This window comes from Montipora capricornis, chromosome 10, assembly GCF_036669925.1.
Source record: "Montipora capricornis isolate CH-2021 chromosome 10, ASM3666992v2, whole genome shotgun sequence".
Taxonomy (NCBI): domain Eukaryota; kingdom Metazoa; phylum Cnidaria; class Anthozoa; order Scleractinia; family Acroporidae; genus Montipora; species Montipora capricornis.
The window spans coordinates 4,480,662-4,492,905 of record NC_090892.1 but is presented as its reverse complement, the minus strand read 5'-3'; the positions used below and the strand labels follow the sequence as shown (position 1 = coordinate 4,492,905).

At 39.6% G+C, this 12,244-nt stretch overlaps 1 protein-coding gene across 1 annotated transcript in view; it reads right to left on the bottom strand.

Moving 5' to 3' along the window:
* Positions 1 to 12,244, bottom strand: part of LOC138019018 (TPR repeat-containing protein DDB_G0287407-like) — a 33,171-nt gene that overhangs the window by 11,809 nt on the left and 9,118 nt on the right. Inside the window, exons 7-15 of the mRNA XM_068865684.1 lie at positions 12,014 to 12,142; positions 9,802 to 9,894; positions 8,912 to 8,968; positions 7,386 to 7,528; positions 6,854 to 6,953; positions 5,877 to 5,981; positions 4,610 to 4,783; positions 3,142 to 3,329; positions 1,892 to 2,103 (exon numbers count right to left, since the gene is read on the bottom strand). Of these exons, the coding sequence (XP_068721785.1) occupies positions 1,892 to 2,103; positions 3,142 to 3,329; positions 4,610 to 4,783; positions 5,877 to 5,981; positions 6,854 to 6,953; positions 7,386 to 7,528; positions 8,912 to 8,968; positions 9,802 to 9,894; positions 12,014 to 12,142 (1,201 nt within the window). The remainder of the gene's footprint in view (positions 1 to 1,891; positions 2,104 to 3,141; positions 3,330 to 4,609; positions 4,784 to 5,876; positions 5,982 to 6,853; positions 6,954 to 7,385; positions 7,529 to 8,911; positions 8,969 to 9,801; positions 9,895 to 12,013; positions 12,143 to 12,244) is intronic.

The window sequence follows — 12,244 nt, the reverse complement described above, 5'->3', positions numbered from 1 at the left end:
ACTTAGAATTTTGAAAAAAACTTAGAGAAAACCTTACAAAACAATTTAGAACTCGAATCAATGGCCGAAGAGGAAACGCATTTAACCGCCACACTACCGAGACAACCACTACAAACATCGCAATTTTAAAGTATTTAAATGAAGCTAACCCTAAGAATTTATTGAAAGCAAACCGAATAAAAAGGCTTGGTTACTAAGAATGCATTCGACCCTTAACGAAACGGAAATTAGCATCGGCGCCGAATATTCGACTTGTCGAATAATATTGTGGACGAGTGAACATTTCGCCAAGTGTGCGCGCGTGCAAAAGCTTTCAATAGGGAGCTTTAGCAAAGACAACGGCGACGGCAACGAGAACGTCACAAATTTGCATATTTAGTGGCTAAAAACAATAGCTTCGCCCGCCCTGCACGTGCGTTTTTCACTTTTGTCCATTTCTTTGCCGTCGTCAGCAACACGACAACGTGAAACAGCCAAATTTGAGGTTTTATGGAGTACGTCAGCACTTGAGGATAAAGTTAGCGCCGCTCATAACAGTTTCATTTCTGAGGGACTGCCATACCTTTGTCCTATTAAAATGCGTGGAATAGTCGCGAAGCGATTGCCATAACGCGAATTTATGTTCTTAGACGACGTTCTCGTTGCCGTTCCCGCCATCGTTGCTAAAGCTCACTAATATGAGGCAAATACGCAAGCGTGTTACAACTATTTTCAAATCAAAATGGCGACTAGTAGTGTGAACATCAGCGAAACTCAACCGCACACTAGGGGAACTTGCTTACGCCAACAGTCACGAGTGAACTCTGCTAAGTTGATAGTTCTAGAGTGCGGCGGGCTTAAGCGTGAAACTCACACTTCCGGCCAATCAATGTTTTGTCTTTGACTTTTCCTTTTATTCTATTACAACGCTCTGCAAACCGCATCGAGTACTTTTTGTCAGCGAAGCCTGAACTACTTTCAGTTTATAATGCACTACTGATGTAAATATGAACTAGGGATATGAAATGCTTTGAAGATACAAGAATGATCAGGGTCCCAAAGGGGGGGTCCCTGGAGCCCTGGATTTTCTTGCAGTGGAGCCCGGAGCCCGATCATTTCTCCACCTGAAGCCCTGATCGTTTCTAGCTGTAGAGCCCGGAGCCCTGAAAATAGCTGCTATGGAGCTATGGAGCCCTGGAGCCCCGCTTTTTTTAGGCCCGGAGCCCTGGAGCCCTAAACCCCTTTGGGACCCTGAATGATCATAGCCGTAAAGTCAACTTCTAACAAAGTGCTTCTTTTGCCTTTTGCAGTTGCAAGCAAAAAGAAAACCCAAACAAAAAGGCTTAACCGAAACTCGAATTTTGCGAAGGAGCCAGCTATTGTGATGCTGTGATATTTACTGCTTTGTACCGGCTGACCTATAAACCAAACCTGGAGTTTGTCAATTGCCATTTCTATTCGCCTCTTACATAACACTCGGTTAGCTCCCGATTGGAAGCCGAAGACTGAGCTAGAACTGTAAAGAATCTTTAATTTTTACACGGAGTTACTTAAGGCCTACAGCATGAGTCGTGTATAAAAAGTAGCTATTAAAAAAAACGCAACAGCACCAAAAAACCCAACCAACTGAAAGGAGTTAACATTATCGTTAACCTTTCATCTTTGTGTAAAGGAAACGGCAAGCTGTTTCTACGAAGGCTAAACTGAAATGAAGCGTCTGCATGCTAATCTATGCTTCAAACGACTTGCAACGCCGACCTCCATTTTTTTCCTCTACATCAGCTCACTTGGTCCAAGGGTTTGCTACATCAGTGTGTGCAGTGTAATCGCGCTATTTAATGGGTTCGGTTCCAGTTCAAGGAGCACAGATGCGTGGAAATAAAAAACAACAACAATTTAAAAACCAACAAACCTGCATCCGTCTGATCAACCTGTGTAAATGTGATCTGATCCGATTCACCCTCAACGTAGGGGGGTGGGGTAAGCGTTGATTCTTCAGCCAGCATCTGTAGCAGCTCTGTCTCTAATAGGCCATGACGCGATGTCTCCAATAAACACACAGTCGCTACAACAATCTGTCCACCATTCTCTTCTTCGAATCGGGTAAGAACTTGCTCCTCCAGACTGAAATCAAAATCGGGTGTTCAGACTGATATCATAGAAATTAGCCGATTTGCCATTAACGGCTGGTAAGAAGGACGACTCTACCAAAAATTAGTCTGTAATGGCTCAGTCCGGCACAATGAAGGTTTCAACACACGGAAATTAGAGTCTTCCAGCGAGTTATGACATTGTTCTCACAGAAGCCCCTTCAAGCTCAGTTATCCAGCCAGGCTGACTGCATGCTGGCGTACTGTGTAGATTCTTTAATGTCCCACAGAGTTAACACAAAAGGTTTGTGAAGAGGGGGCTACGATTTATCGTCCTTTTCCACTGAGAAGACCAGAAGATATAACAATAGTAAATTTCACTTCAATGCCTGCACCGTCTTTATTCCAAATTTCTGAGTGATAGTTTGTGTGCCACGATTTGAACCCAGCCGCCTCTCGCACCACCGGTATTCATATTGTTCTCAGAATAATAATGGATATAATGGGACGTGTCAGTTCCAAGGAAACTGTGATGCAGCAGGTGTGAACTGCCGTAGGATAAAAGATTTCGAAAACTGTGATTAGAGCGAAATATTAGAGAGATTTAGCATCACGGTTTACGTGAAACGCGAACGGCAAAAGTGACCACGTGACCATGATTTTCCCGCCAATTTCTACGTTTGCCGGCTGCCGCTTGCCGTTTCCACGTGAAAGTAGGAATTTTCTCGCTTGTCGTGTACGTGAAATTTTCTTCTCGTTTATCTTCTACATAAGAAGTTGTTTGCGGAAAAAAAAAAACCAAAACCATTTTCCGGTATGTCAAAGGAGGAAAGATTAGGTTTCATAGTTATAGAGTTCAAAACTCTTTGTTTTTGCTTTTTAGTGACTAAATATTCGAGTTGCCGTGGGTCACGAGAAGTCACAACCTTCTGCCTATTTTACGTGAAACGTAAAACGGCAAGCCGACGTTTGCCGTTCCGCGTAAACGTGCTAAATCTCTTTGTTGTCTCCGTGTCAAGAATAAACCTTTGAACGTTAGCTCGTTCCGTCTCGTAACCTTCGCGGAAATTACCTTATAAGGTCATCAGAGAGACTGGCAATCTTTTCGTCCATTTTGTTGAACACACCGTAAACTCGCAGCTCCTCGCAGGCCAGTGTAAGCCAAAGGGGATTTGCTGAACCCTCCTTCTCCAACAACATGGACATCTGTCTGTCATCAAGACGCTTATTGTACAGCCGCAAGATATTTTCAACTATTAGCTAAAATGTTAAAAAATAATATATTAAAGTATTCTCAAGAAGCTCATGTGAAAACATGTTTCAAGCTTCGTGATTGGCCACCTTGTCAACCAATAGGAAGCAAACCCAATACTCGTTCAGCGCAATTTCCCGCGTTTTACGCCGGCTGCAAGTATTTGCTTAGAGTTCTAATTGGTCCAGATGTCATCGCCAGTTGTGATTGGCTAAATGCAATGTCTCAAATTCCAGTTGTTTTTTCCCCCAAAAGACTGACTGTAGTTTTGGTTTTACTACTCTCAGCTTGACTTTGAAGGTTCGGTTTCTTGGGACTAAGCTAGTAACTCCAATTCTAGGAAAATATTGCTCAGAATAGTCTGGGTACGACTTTGCGGCCAATCGTTCGACTGCGCACGATTTTTCGCGCCAAAAAAATATCATAAGAAAGTGTTTTTCTAAACGAAAGATTACAGTTTATGGAACAACTTGAGAACTTGTGATGTAGCCTGAAGTTTAAAAAAAAGCCAGGCTTGAGCGGCACTCGAAAAAGAGGCCGCAGGTTTTCGTCAAGGGTGTGAGTCCTCGTCAAACCTGGATCTTTTTAATGCTTCTTCATTTACTATTGCACAAATGGTACCATAAACTGCTGTGCCATTTCAGTAAAAACATGCGCAGGGCCAAGATATGAATTTCAAGAACCTCCCATTAAAAGGAAGTGTATTCTATCTGATTCGAGTTTATCGCGGTCTATTTATTGCCTTCATTCAGTCTGCTCTTGTTTTCAAATGCAAGACAGGGTTACGTTCGTGCAAACGTCGGCCGTGTAGCACTTATATTTCAACAGAATTAACTATTTGTGGTCAGTTTTTCTTTGTCCTAGTGTGGACCCAATTCCATTCGTAGGGCTAAGGCTCTCACAGGGTCTACACGGAAAGGAACTTGGACACTGGGACACTGTGAACTGAAATTAACAAATACCGCAAATCAAGTCAGAAAAAGCCGCCTCACGTTTGTTTGTCATGAGATGAGGCGGAACCGTCCAAGAGAGAAGAAAAATAAATTGAATACCATTCCCCTGCGTTCCAAAGACAGAATAAACCCGAAAGGACCAAGTTGCCCGAGTACTGCGTCTATTCAAAATGGGTATGCATCTAACTAACGTTGCGTTTCTGCACATAAATTGATCTGGCATTTGAAAAACCATTTACAAAATAGCAAAAACCCTCATCTTTAGAAATCATTGATAACTTCAGAATAACACAAATAGCTGGGAAAAGTGTAACTAGTACAGCAGCGTCCTGTACCTTTCTAGAATGGTAATCCAGTTGCCCACAAGTGATTTCCCGAGGGCCTGATTTGTACGATCTCAGGAGACGATGGCATTCTGTGTCATTGATCATGGATAACACAACCTTCACATTCGGGGAAAGAGTCTCTGGGAGCCATCGGGTTAAATACTGGATCTTATCGTCATCCATCTGAAGGTTGGAAGAATTTTAATGAGTCATAGAGTACAAGTTTTAGAGCGGTTTTCAATTGAGTGTCGAAAGTAATTAGTGAATTGCATTGGTTTTGCATTACTTCATTCAGTGATTGGTTCAAAGTTCTCGCACCATTTTGTCAACCAATCAGAAGTGAAACCAAAACCAATCGTGCGTGCACGTTTTCCCGCACTTTGTGTCGGCTACGTGTAATTTCTTCGAGTTTTGATTGGTTTACTGGATTGTCTCCGTCTTTTTTGATTGACCAAAATACTTTGGTTTTGGTTTTACGACACTCAAATGAAACTCGCTCTAATACATATTAAACTAATTAGACTCCAAAAGCATTCAGTTCGCAAAAAAAGATCCACGTTGGTAAAAAGTAAAGACGTTTTTGCACAGGAAGTGCTTGAATCGTCTCTAACAAAGAAAGCATACAAAGAATTTAGAATCTGAAGGCACTTTTAGTTGCCGTCCAATGCACGCAGTTCTCTAATATTTGACAACAAACCGACAAAAGAAAAACACCCTTCATCTGTAATGACATACCAAGGGCGGATCTAGGATTTTGGCGAGGGGGGTGCACATGTCAGACGGAAATGCACAGGAAGCCCAATATTTATATGTTAGACAATGTCTAAAACATGCTTTTAAGAGGGTTAGGGCTGTAGTATGATAAATCTGTAAATGATGAGGCAAATAAAAATCTAACTTAATGCAGTTTTTGTGCTTTTTAACTAAAACGTTTTTTTTTTGGTAACCAAGGGGGGTGCACGTGCACCCAGTGCACCTCCCCTAGTTATACATGTCAGCAAATAAATGAAAGACACTAAAAAACATAAACGCACTGCTTGCAAAAGGAAAGGATGGTAGACCCTACAGTGAAGTTCTTTCTCAAGTACACGTTGAAGAACCAACACAGTTCGCAAATTTCAGCGCAGGTGAATCTCTCACAGTACAGGTATGTCATACAGTTGGGGAGTTGACTTAATTGGCAGCCTTGCAAGTCATTCCTCCAATAAATCAAATGTCCATCAATAATACTGAAATGAATGATTATCACATGGGGTGCCGGCATTAATTCATTTACCTGGTTAACGGCATCTACAAACACAACACAAGGTTTTGTGTTCTTATTGGACAAAAGACTGTTGGTAAGTTGAACCAAAGAATCGAGGTCACTCACAACATCACGCTGAAAAAGCAACACAATATCAACAATTATTAAAAACTGAACTACGGATATCAGATTTCCTGCATTTTCATTGGCTCGCCGGACACAGGCTATTGGTTCGTATACCTGCTGTAACCAATAATATGGTCAAGGAACAAGTCAGCAATACAGCGAGCTGAAAACATTTTTGCAGCTCTCAGAAAAAAATGGCAGACAAAAGCTGTTTTGGACCCAAATAAAATCAACATGAAAGAATTGTTGATCCTGGGGTTTTTAATAAAACAATTATTCTTCTAGGGCTTGCTGGATATAAAATGATTATAACCAACTCGGAGCTATGCACCTCCTTGGGTATTTATCACTTCATATCCAGCGTGCCCTAATTGTTAATTATAACCTCAAAAGATCATCTGTTTGAGTACAGTCTATTATTAATGAGAGAAATGAAATGCCAGTCACCCACAACAAACGTGACTTAGCCTCAGAGACAGAGTAAGGGATACCTGACTGAGGTGAAATGGACATCTCTTAAGGATGAGTATCAATGACTTGATGCAGGAGACATGGAAAGCATCCTCGTGGCACACCAAAGAAAAGATGGATGGAAATGTCAAAAGGGATGTGGAGTTGAAGGACTTGAGAGATGAGGATGAACACTGAATTACGGATTATCGAAGAAAATGCAGATAACAGCCCTGGCAAATAGCTAGATAAGGAAAAAGAGGATGATGATGATGGAAAGTGATAACTACATGTACGATTCATTACAAAAATAATTAATGAATGTTTTGCTTTGCTGTGACTTGCTTTGGAAGGAATAATAAAGTAAACTGGAACATAGCAAATCACAGTAAACTGAGTAGATGTATGATAAAAAAACAAGTTGTTTTTACCTTTGACACATTGATTTCCCTTGATAACCGTTGCAAGAAGAAAGCTAAATCAGTTGATCCTGGCGTGGCACCCACAAAGTGGAAAAACACTCGACAACTACTGCAAAAACAAGGGAGTGAGGGGTCAAGACAAAACTTGTTTCAAACTTGGCAATCAAACAAGAAAACAAGCAAACAGCGATGAAACATTGGAAAAAAGGGACTGTCGTCAATGATTATTATGCCATACTTCCATAAAGATAGGCAGAGGGCAAAAGCAAAAGATACCCTTGGACTCGGCTTTTAACCAATTCACCCCTGAAGCAGCAAATCGACAAGTAAAATCTTTAAAGTGTCACTTTCAGGTGGCAAACGGTTAAACGGGCCATGGCTTTTGAGTGGACCAACATGTAGGGGTTGTTGATGGAAAAGAACCATGATTTCTTTACAGAGCTGCCTATTAGGTGTTTGCAACATTTTCAATCAATTTACTTCCGTACCAATTTCCACACTTTTTTGTTCACACAGAGATAAACTGTGTACGTAAATTTACCTTGCACTCATCAGTTCCCCTCTCTCAGCTTTAGCTATGGCATCATTGGCACTCTTTGCCATGATAGCGGATTTTCCAGAGCCAGCATTGCCAATGAGGAGCAGAGGAGCATTTGATTGGTCAGTCATTATGTAGTTGTCTATCTAAAAATAATAATATTAATATATAAATAATGATACTGATTTTGATAATACATTTCTAGTTAATTCTGTTAATTAAACAAAAAGGAACCTTTTGGAAGAATTAGTGACAATTTTTTTCAATGCTGTTTGGATTTTTAAAAATGAACAAGATGTGCACACGAACCCCTTTTAGACAATGAGCCCTTGGTAGCAGTCAGTCTGATAGGCTTTTGAATAAAGATCAAACTAGACGCTCCATGAGTGTAAACCGGGTTGCCTGTGGTACATGTTACACAAAAACAAAAGGCACCGAGTTTGGTGGTATTGAACTGTAGCGTTACAGGAATCTTTTTTAATTGGGGTGGAGGGGGGTGATGTGGACCATTTGAGGGGTCACCCAGCCGTTATGCACCCTTTGGCGCACACATTCACATGTTGAATTATTTTGTAATGTCGTGTCCCGTTTTGAGGTATTTTACTTTTATAAGCTTTGGTAATCAATGCAGTTCAAAGATAACAAAACACACTCTTGAGAGAAACTCACTCCTTTCTTCTTTAAAGGGGCTATGTTACTCAAAATAATATAATTCCTTGATTTGGGGTGCAGGGATGGCGCAGTGATGAGAGCACTCGTCTCTCACAAATGTGGCTAGAGTTCGATTCCCAGACTCTGCGTCGTATGTGGGTTGAGTTTTTTGTTTCTCTACTCTGCAACAAGAGGTTTTTCTCCGGGTACTCTGGTTTTCCCATCTCCTGAACATTTGCCTTGATTTGCGTTAATTGTTAATTTCAGTTTCAGTTCCTCAAATTAGTGCCCCAGTGCTACTTCTAGACACTTAATAAGTTGCTTTGCTGTCCTTTTTTTCCCAAAACACCCCAAAAGTAGAATGAAACATTGCAATAAACACTTAAAACTGTTGAACAACATAAAAGAAATACTGCAAAAGGAAAGAGAAGCATGGATCGACATAAATGTACAAGATTGAAAAGGATTACATTTGGGTAATATTGAAAAAACTACCCCTTAAAACCGACCAAACATATGCCCAGAAGACTCTACGCACAAAGACACTACTTAGCAGGGGAGGGATAGGGAAGACTTTTCCCGACATGGAAAAGAAAAATACGGAGAAATGAAACGACCGGGTTTGGCAACCCAGTAACCAGTCAAGAGATGCAAAGTTGGCATTTGCATAGCTCCTCTAGTTGATTTTTATTGGAAAGCCTGTCTCAGGTCTAACGAAGTGTTGCATGTACATGTAGGTTAAAAACAAAGAAATTAGAAAATGATGCATAATAAATCATTTGTCGCAAATGCACGCAACCACTAAAATAGTTTAATTTGTCAATGCAGGATGCTAGTAACACAATCTCTGTCTGCTATTATGGTTATTAACTGCTTACCTCTTCAAGTATCTTATCTCTGCCAAGAACCACTTGTCCACGAGTGTCCAAGAAGGACTAAAGCAAAATGGCAAAACAGTTAACACTGATGAGGGTTGCCATCTTGGGAATGGTAGCTTGTTGTAATATATTAGGTACTGGTACATGTAGGTCTCTACCAGCTGATAAATTAAGCCGCACCATAAAATACATTGTAAAGTAGCTTTAAATTGAGCCAAAATAAACGCATGATTGCAAACATATGCTCATAGAATGGATTGAAATTTTTAAAAAAAGTCATTTCACTACTTCAAAATAAATTAGAACCAAAACCAAAACAAAAAATATTATTGTATTTGTACACATGGATTTTCCGGCACTTAAGGCAACTTGCACTATCGTAATAAATTAATATAAATAATAATAACAATAATAACAATAATAATAATAATAATAATAATAATATTATTATTATTATTAGTAGTAGTATTATTATTGATTTAAACTCCAATTTGTTCATGGTCTTGGTGTACTTGTTGCAATGGTCAGTGAGATAACAACGGTCATTGGTTTCATGACTCTTGATGATAAAAAACTTTTAAATTGGCCCAATGGTGTCAATCATTTAGTGCAGAGAAGAACCGAAAAATCACATCATTGAGATGAAATTTCATCAATAATTATGGTGGTTTAATAGAAAAAGAGGCGTCAACTGAGGGTGGGCAAAGACCCCAGAGGAATATTTCTCTGATTAAAGTGCCAAACCACAAGACTTTAATTTCCTACATGAATCTGACCCAAGGGCCCATCACCAACGCGATAACTTTAATTTATGTAGCAATCATTTGTCAATATTGCCTACTATGTACAAGTAGATATCTGTCAGCCTTGTATTGAAAACTGTACTCAACCTCATGTGCTGTTCTCTGTGCTTCTAGAGGGTCCTCTGGAGTTGGGTCTAGTGGATACTGGTGCTCAATACGATTGCGAAAAAATTCAAACACCTGCCAAGACAAAAGTTGTATTATCAAAATGTACAGATGCACAGGTCAGCATTAAATTGGACATGTAAAGACCGGGTAAATAATAATAATAATAATAATAATAATAATAATAATGCTGAATGTTACTTAAGGTGGCTCAAACCAGCTTAAAAATCAGAAAGAAACCAACTTATTAGAAGGATTGACACTACAACACTATTACTTACCAGCAATGTTATGGTACCATATCAAACACCATTTATTGCTTAAAATGATTTGGTCATTTTAGTGATGTAAAAGGTTACCGTGGCAACAGGAAAACCCTGCAAAAACACCACATACTTTGGCTTCGACTGCTCATATTTCAAAAACAAACGTGGTGACCCCCATTTTTTATTTCTGAAATATAATCAGCATGCCAGAATGAAACCTTCCGCAAAGTTTAAAAAATTCTATGGAGCAGATTCAGAGCCACCAGAACTTTTTAAAACTTTGCAGAGAGTTTCATCTTGGCCTGCTGATCACTTTTGTGCAATAAAAAATTTGGGTCACCAAGTTAGTTTTTTAAATATGAGCAACTAAAGCCAAAATAATGGGTGTTTTGGCAAGGCTTTCATGTTGCCATGGTAACTTATTACGTCACAAAATCAAGATGTTTCACATGGTAACAAAACACTGGTGTTATATGATACAGTGTTGTAGTGACAATCCTTCTAATAACTGGTTTGAGCCACCTAAATCCTTTCATTCCCATAATTAAGTGCCAATGAGACTTGTTGGGTGTTGGTGGTTTTCTTCTACTGATCCCTTGTACTCAGGGTTTGGAGGAGGCATACATGTAGCTACGTGGTTCAAGAGTAAGCAACCTTACAACCATGGCAAGCTTTTAGCCCAGGAGGAATACATACAGTATTGTGAAAAAGTAATGAGAGCGAAATGCGCGAATTTCGTTCTTTGTCCCTGCGAACTTCTGACGAAATTTTGCTTGAAAATTCGAGCGTCGTTTCGCGATGTTTCCAGCGTAATTTCGCTAAAACAAAGAGAGCCCAGCGCGAAAATTCGCTAAGACAAAGAGAGAAAATTCGCTGCATTTTCGAGACCAGCAAGAAAATTCGCTCTAAAAACAAAGAGAGAAAATTCACCACATTTTCGAGCCCAGTGCGAAAAACCAAAAGCGTAATTTCGCTTGTTGTACGTGAAATTTCGAAGTGTGGTTTGCAAAGATCGATCACATATCGATCGGCTATTCAGTTTTGTAAACAACTGCAGTCACTTTGACATCACTTTGATGATCAGTACATGTATTTTGGAAATAGTTCAGTAGTTATGTCCGTTTCAATTCTCTACAAAATTCACCCTTTGTAATGTGTTTTTAGTCATCTTTCTCGGCAGAGAAGACGCGACAAAACATATGCAATTTCAATCCTTTGGTTGTGAGGACAAACTGTTGTCAACAATGAAAAGCCTGTAAATATAAAAGAGCCGGCCAGTGTTATCTTGTAGCGTCACAGCGGCAAAAATGGTTCCTGGGTCTACATTTGTATTACACCAGAAGTGTTTATTGACATGATGTCTTATACGTATGAAAAGCTTACTTACCAATTTTCAGGATAACTTTCACCGCAGTGAAAAAAACATCAATGGTTCCATTTCCATTCGATGAGAAACTTTGAAAATTCGAAGGAAAATTCAAGAGAGCGAATTTTCTCTCGGAATGTTGGAACAAATTATCAGTGAATGCGAATTTTCGCTCAAAATTTCAGAACGAATTATCCGTCAAAGCGAATTTTCGCTCGAAAATTCACGCCAACTACAACAATAGGCATTGCGAAAATTCGGCGTATTTTCTGTGAACTTTCGCGCTGGACAAAAATTCGCCATTTTTCATTGAAAAGCCCTGAAATTCGCGAATTTCGTCAAATTATGTTCTCATTACTTCTTCACAATACTGTAGGCATGAATAGGACGGCCTTTTTTCAGAACACTGAGTGTTTGCCTTTGGCAGGATTAGAAATATTGACACTCCCTCCAATCTATCTCAATTGGACAACCACTCTTATAATCCTAGCAAAAGCTTTGAAATTTCTTTCTACAGCATTCAGTTAGCTAAATATACAGTATAATACAGCTCAAAACTTACTGTTTTGTAAAATATAGAGTCAGAGCCACTAATTCCTTTGAGCTTCACTTCTCGTTCATCACACAAATTAGTACTTTTTGTGACACTGGTGGCATCACATTCAACTTTGTAATGAACAATGTTGTCTGCCTGAAAGGTTACAGTTAAACAGCAAATTATCTTTTAGTTGCAGGCAAAAAAAGCCACACAAATCCACTTAGGCTTGAAATAGAAATGATGGACAAGTTGGAG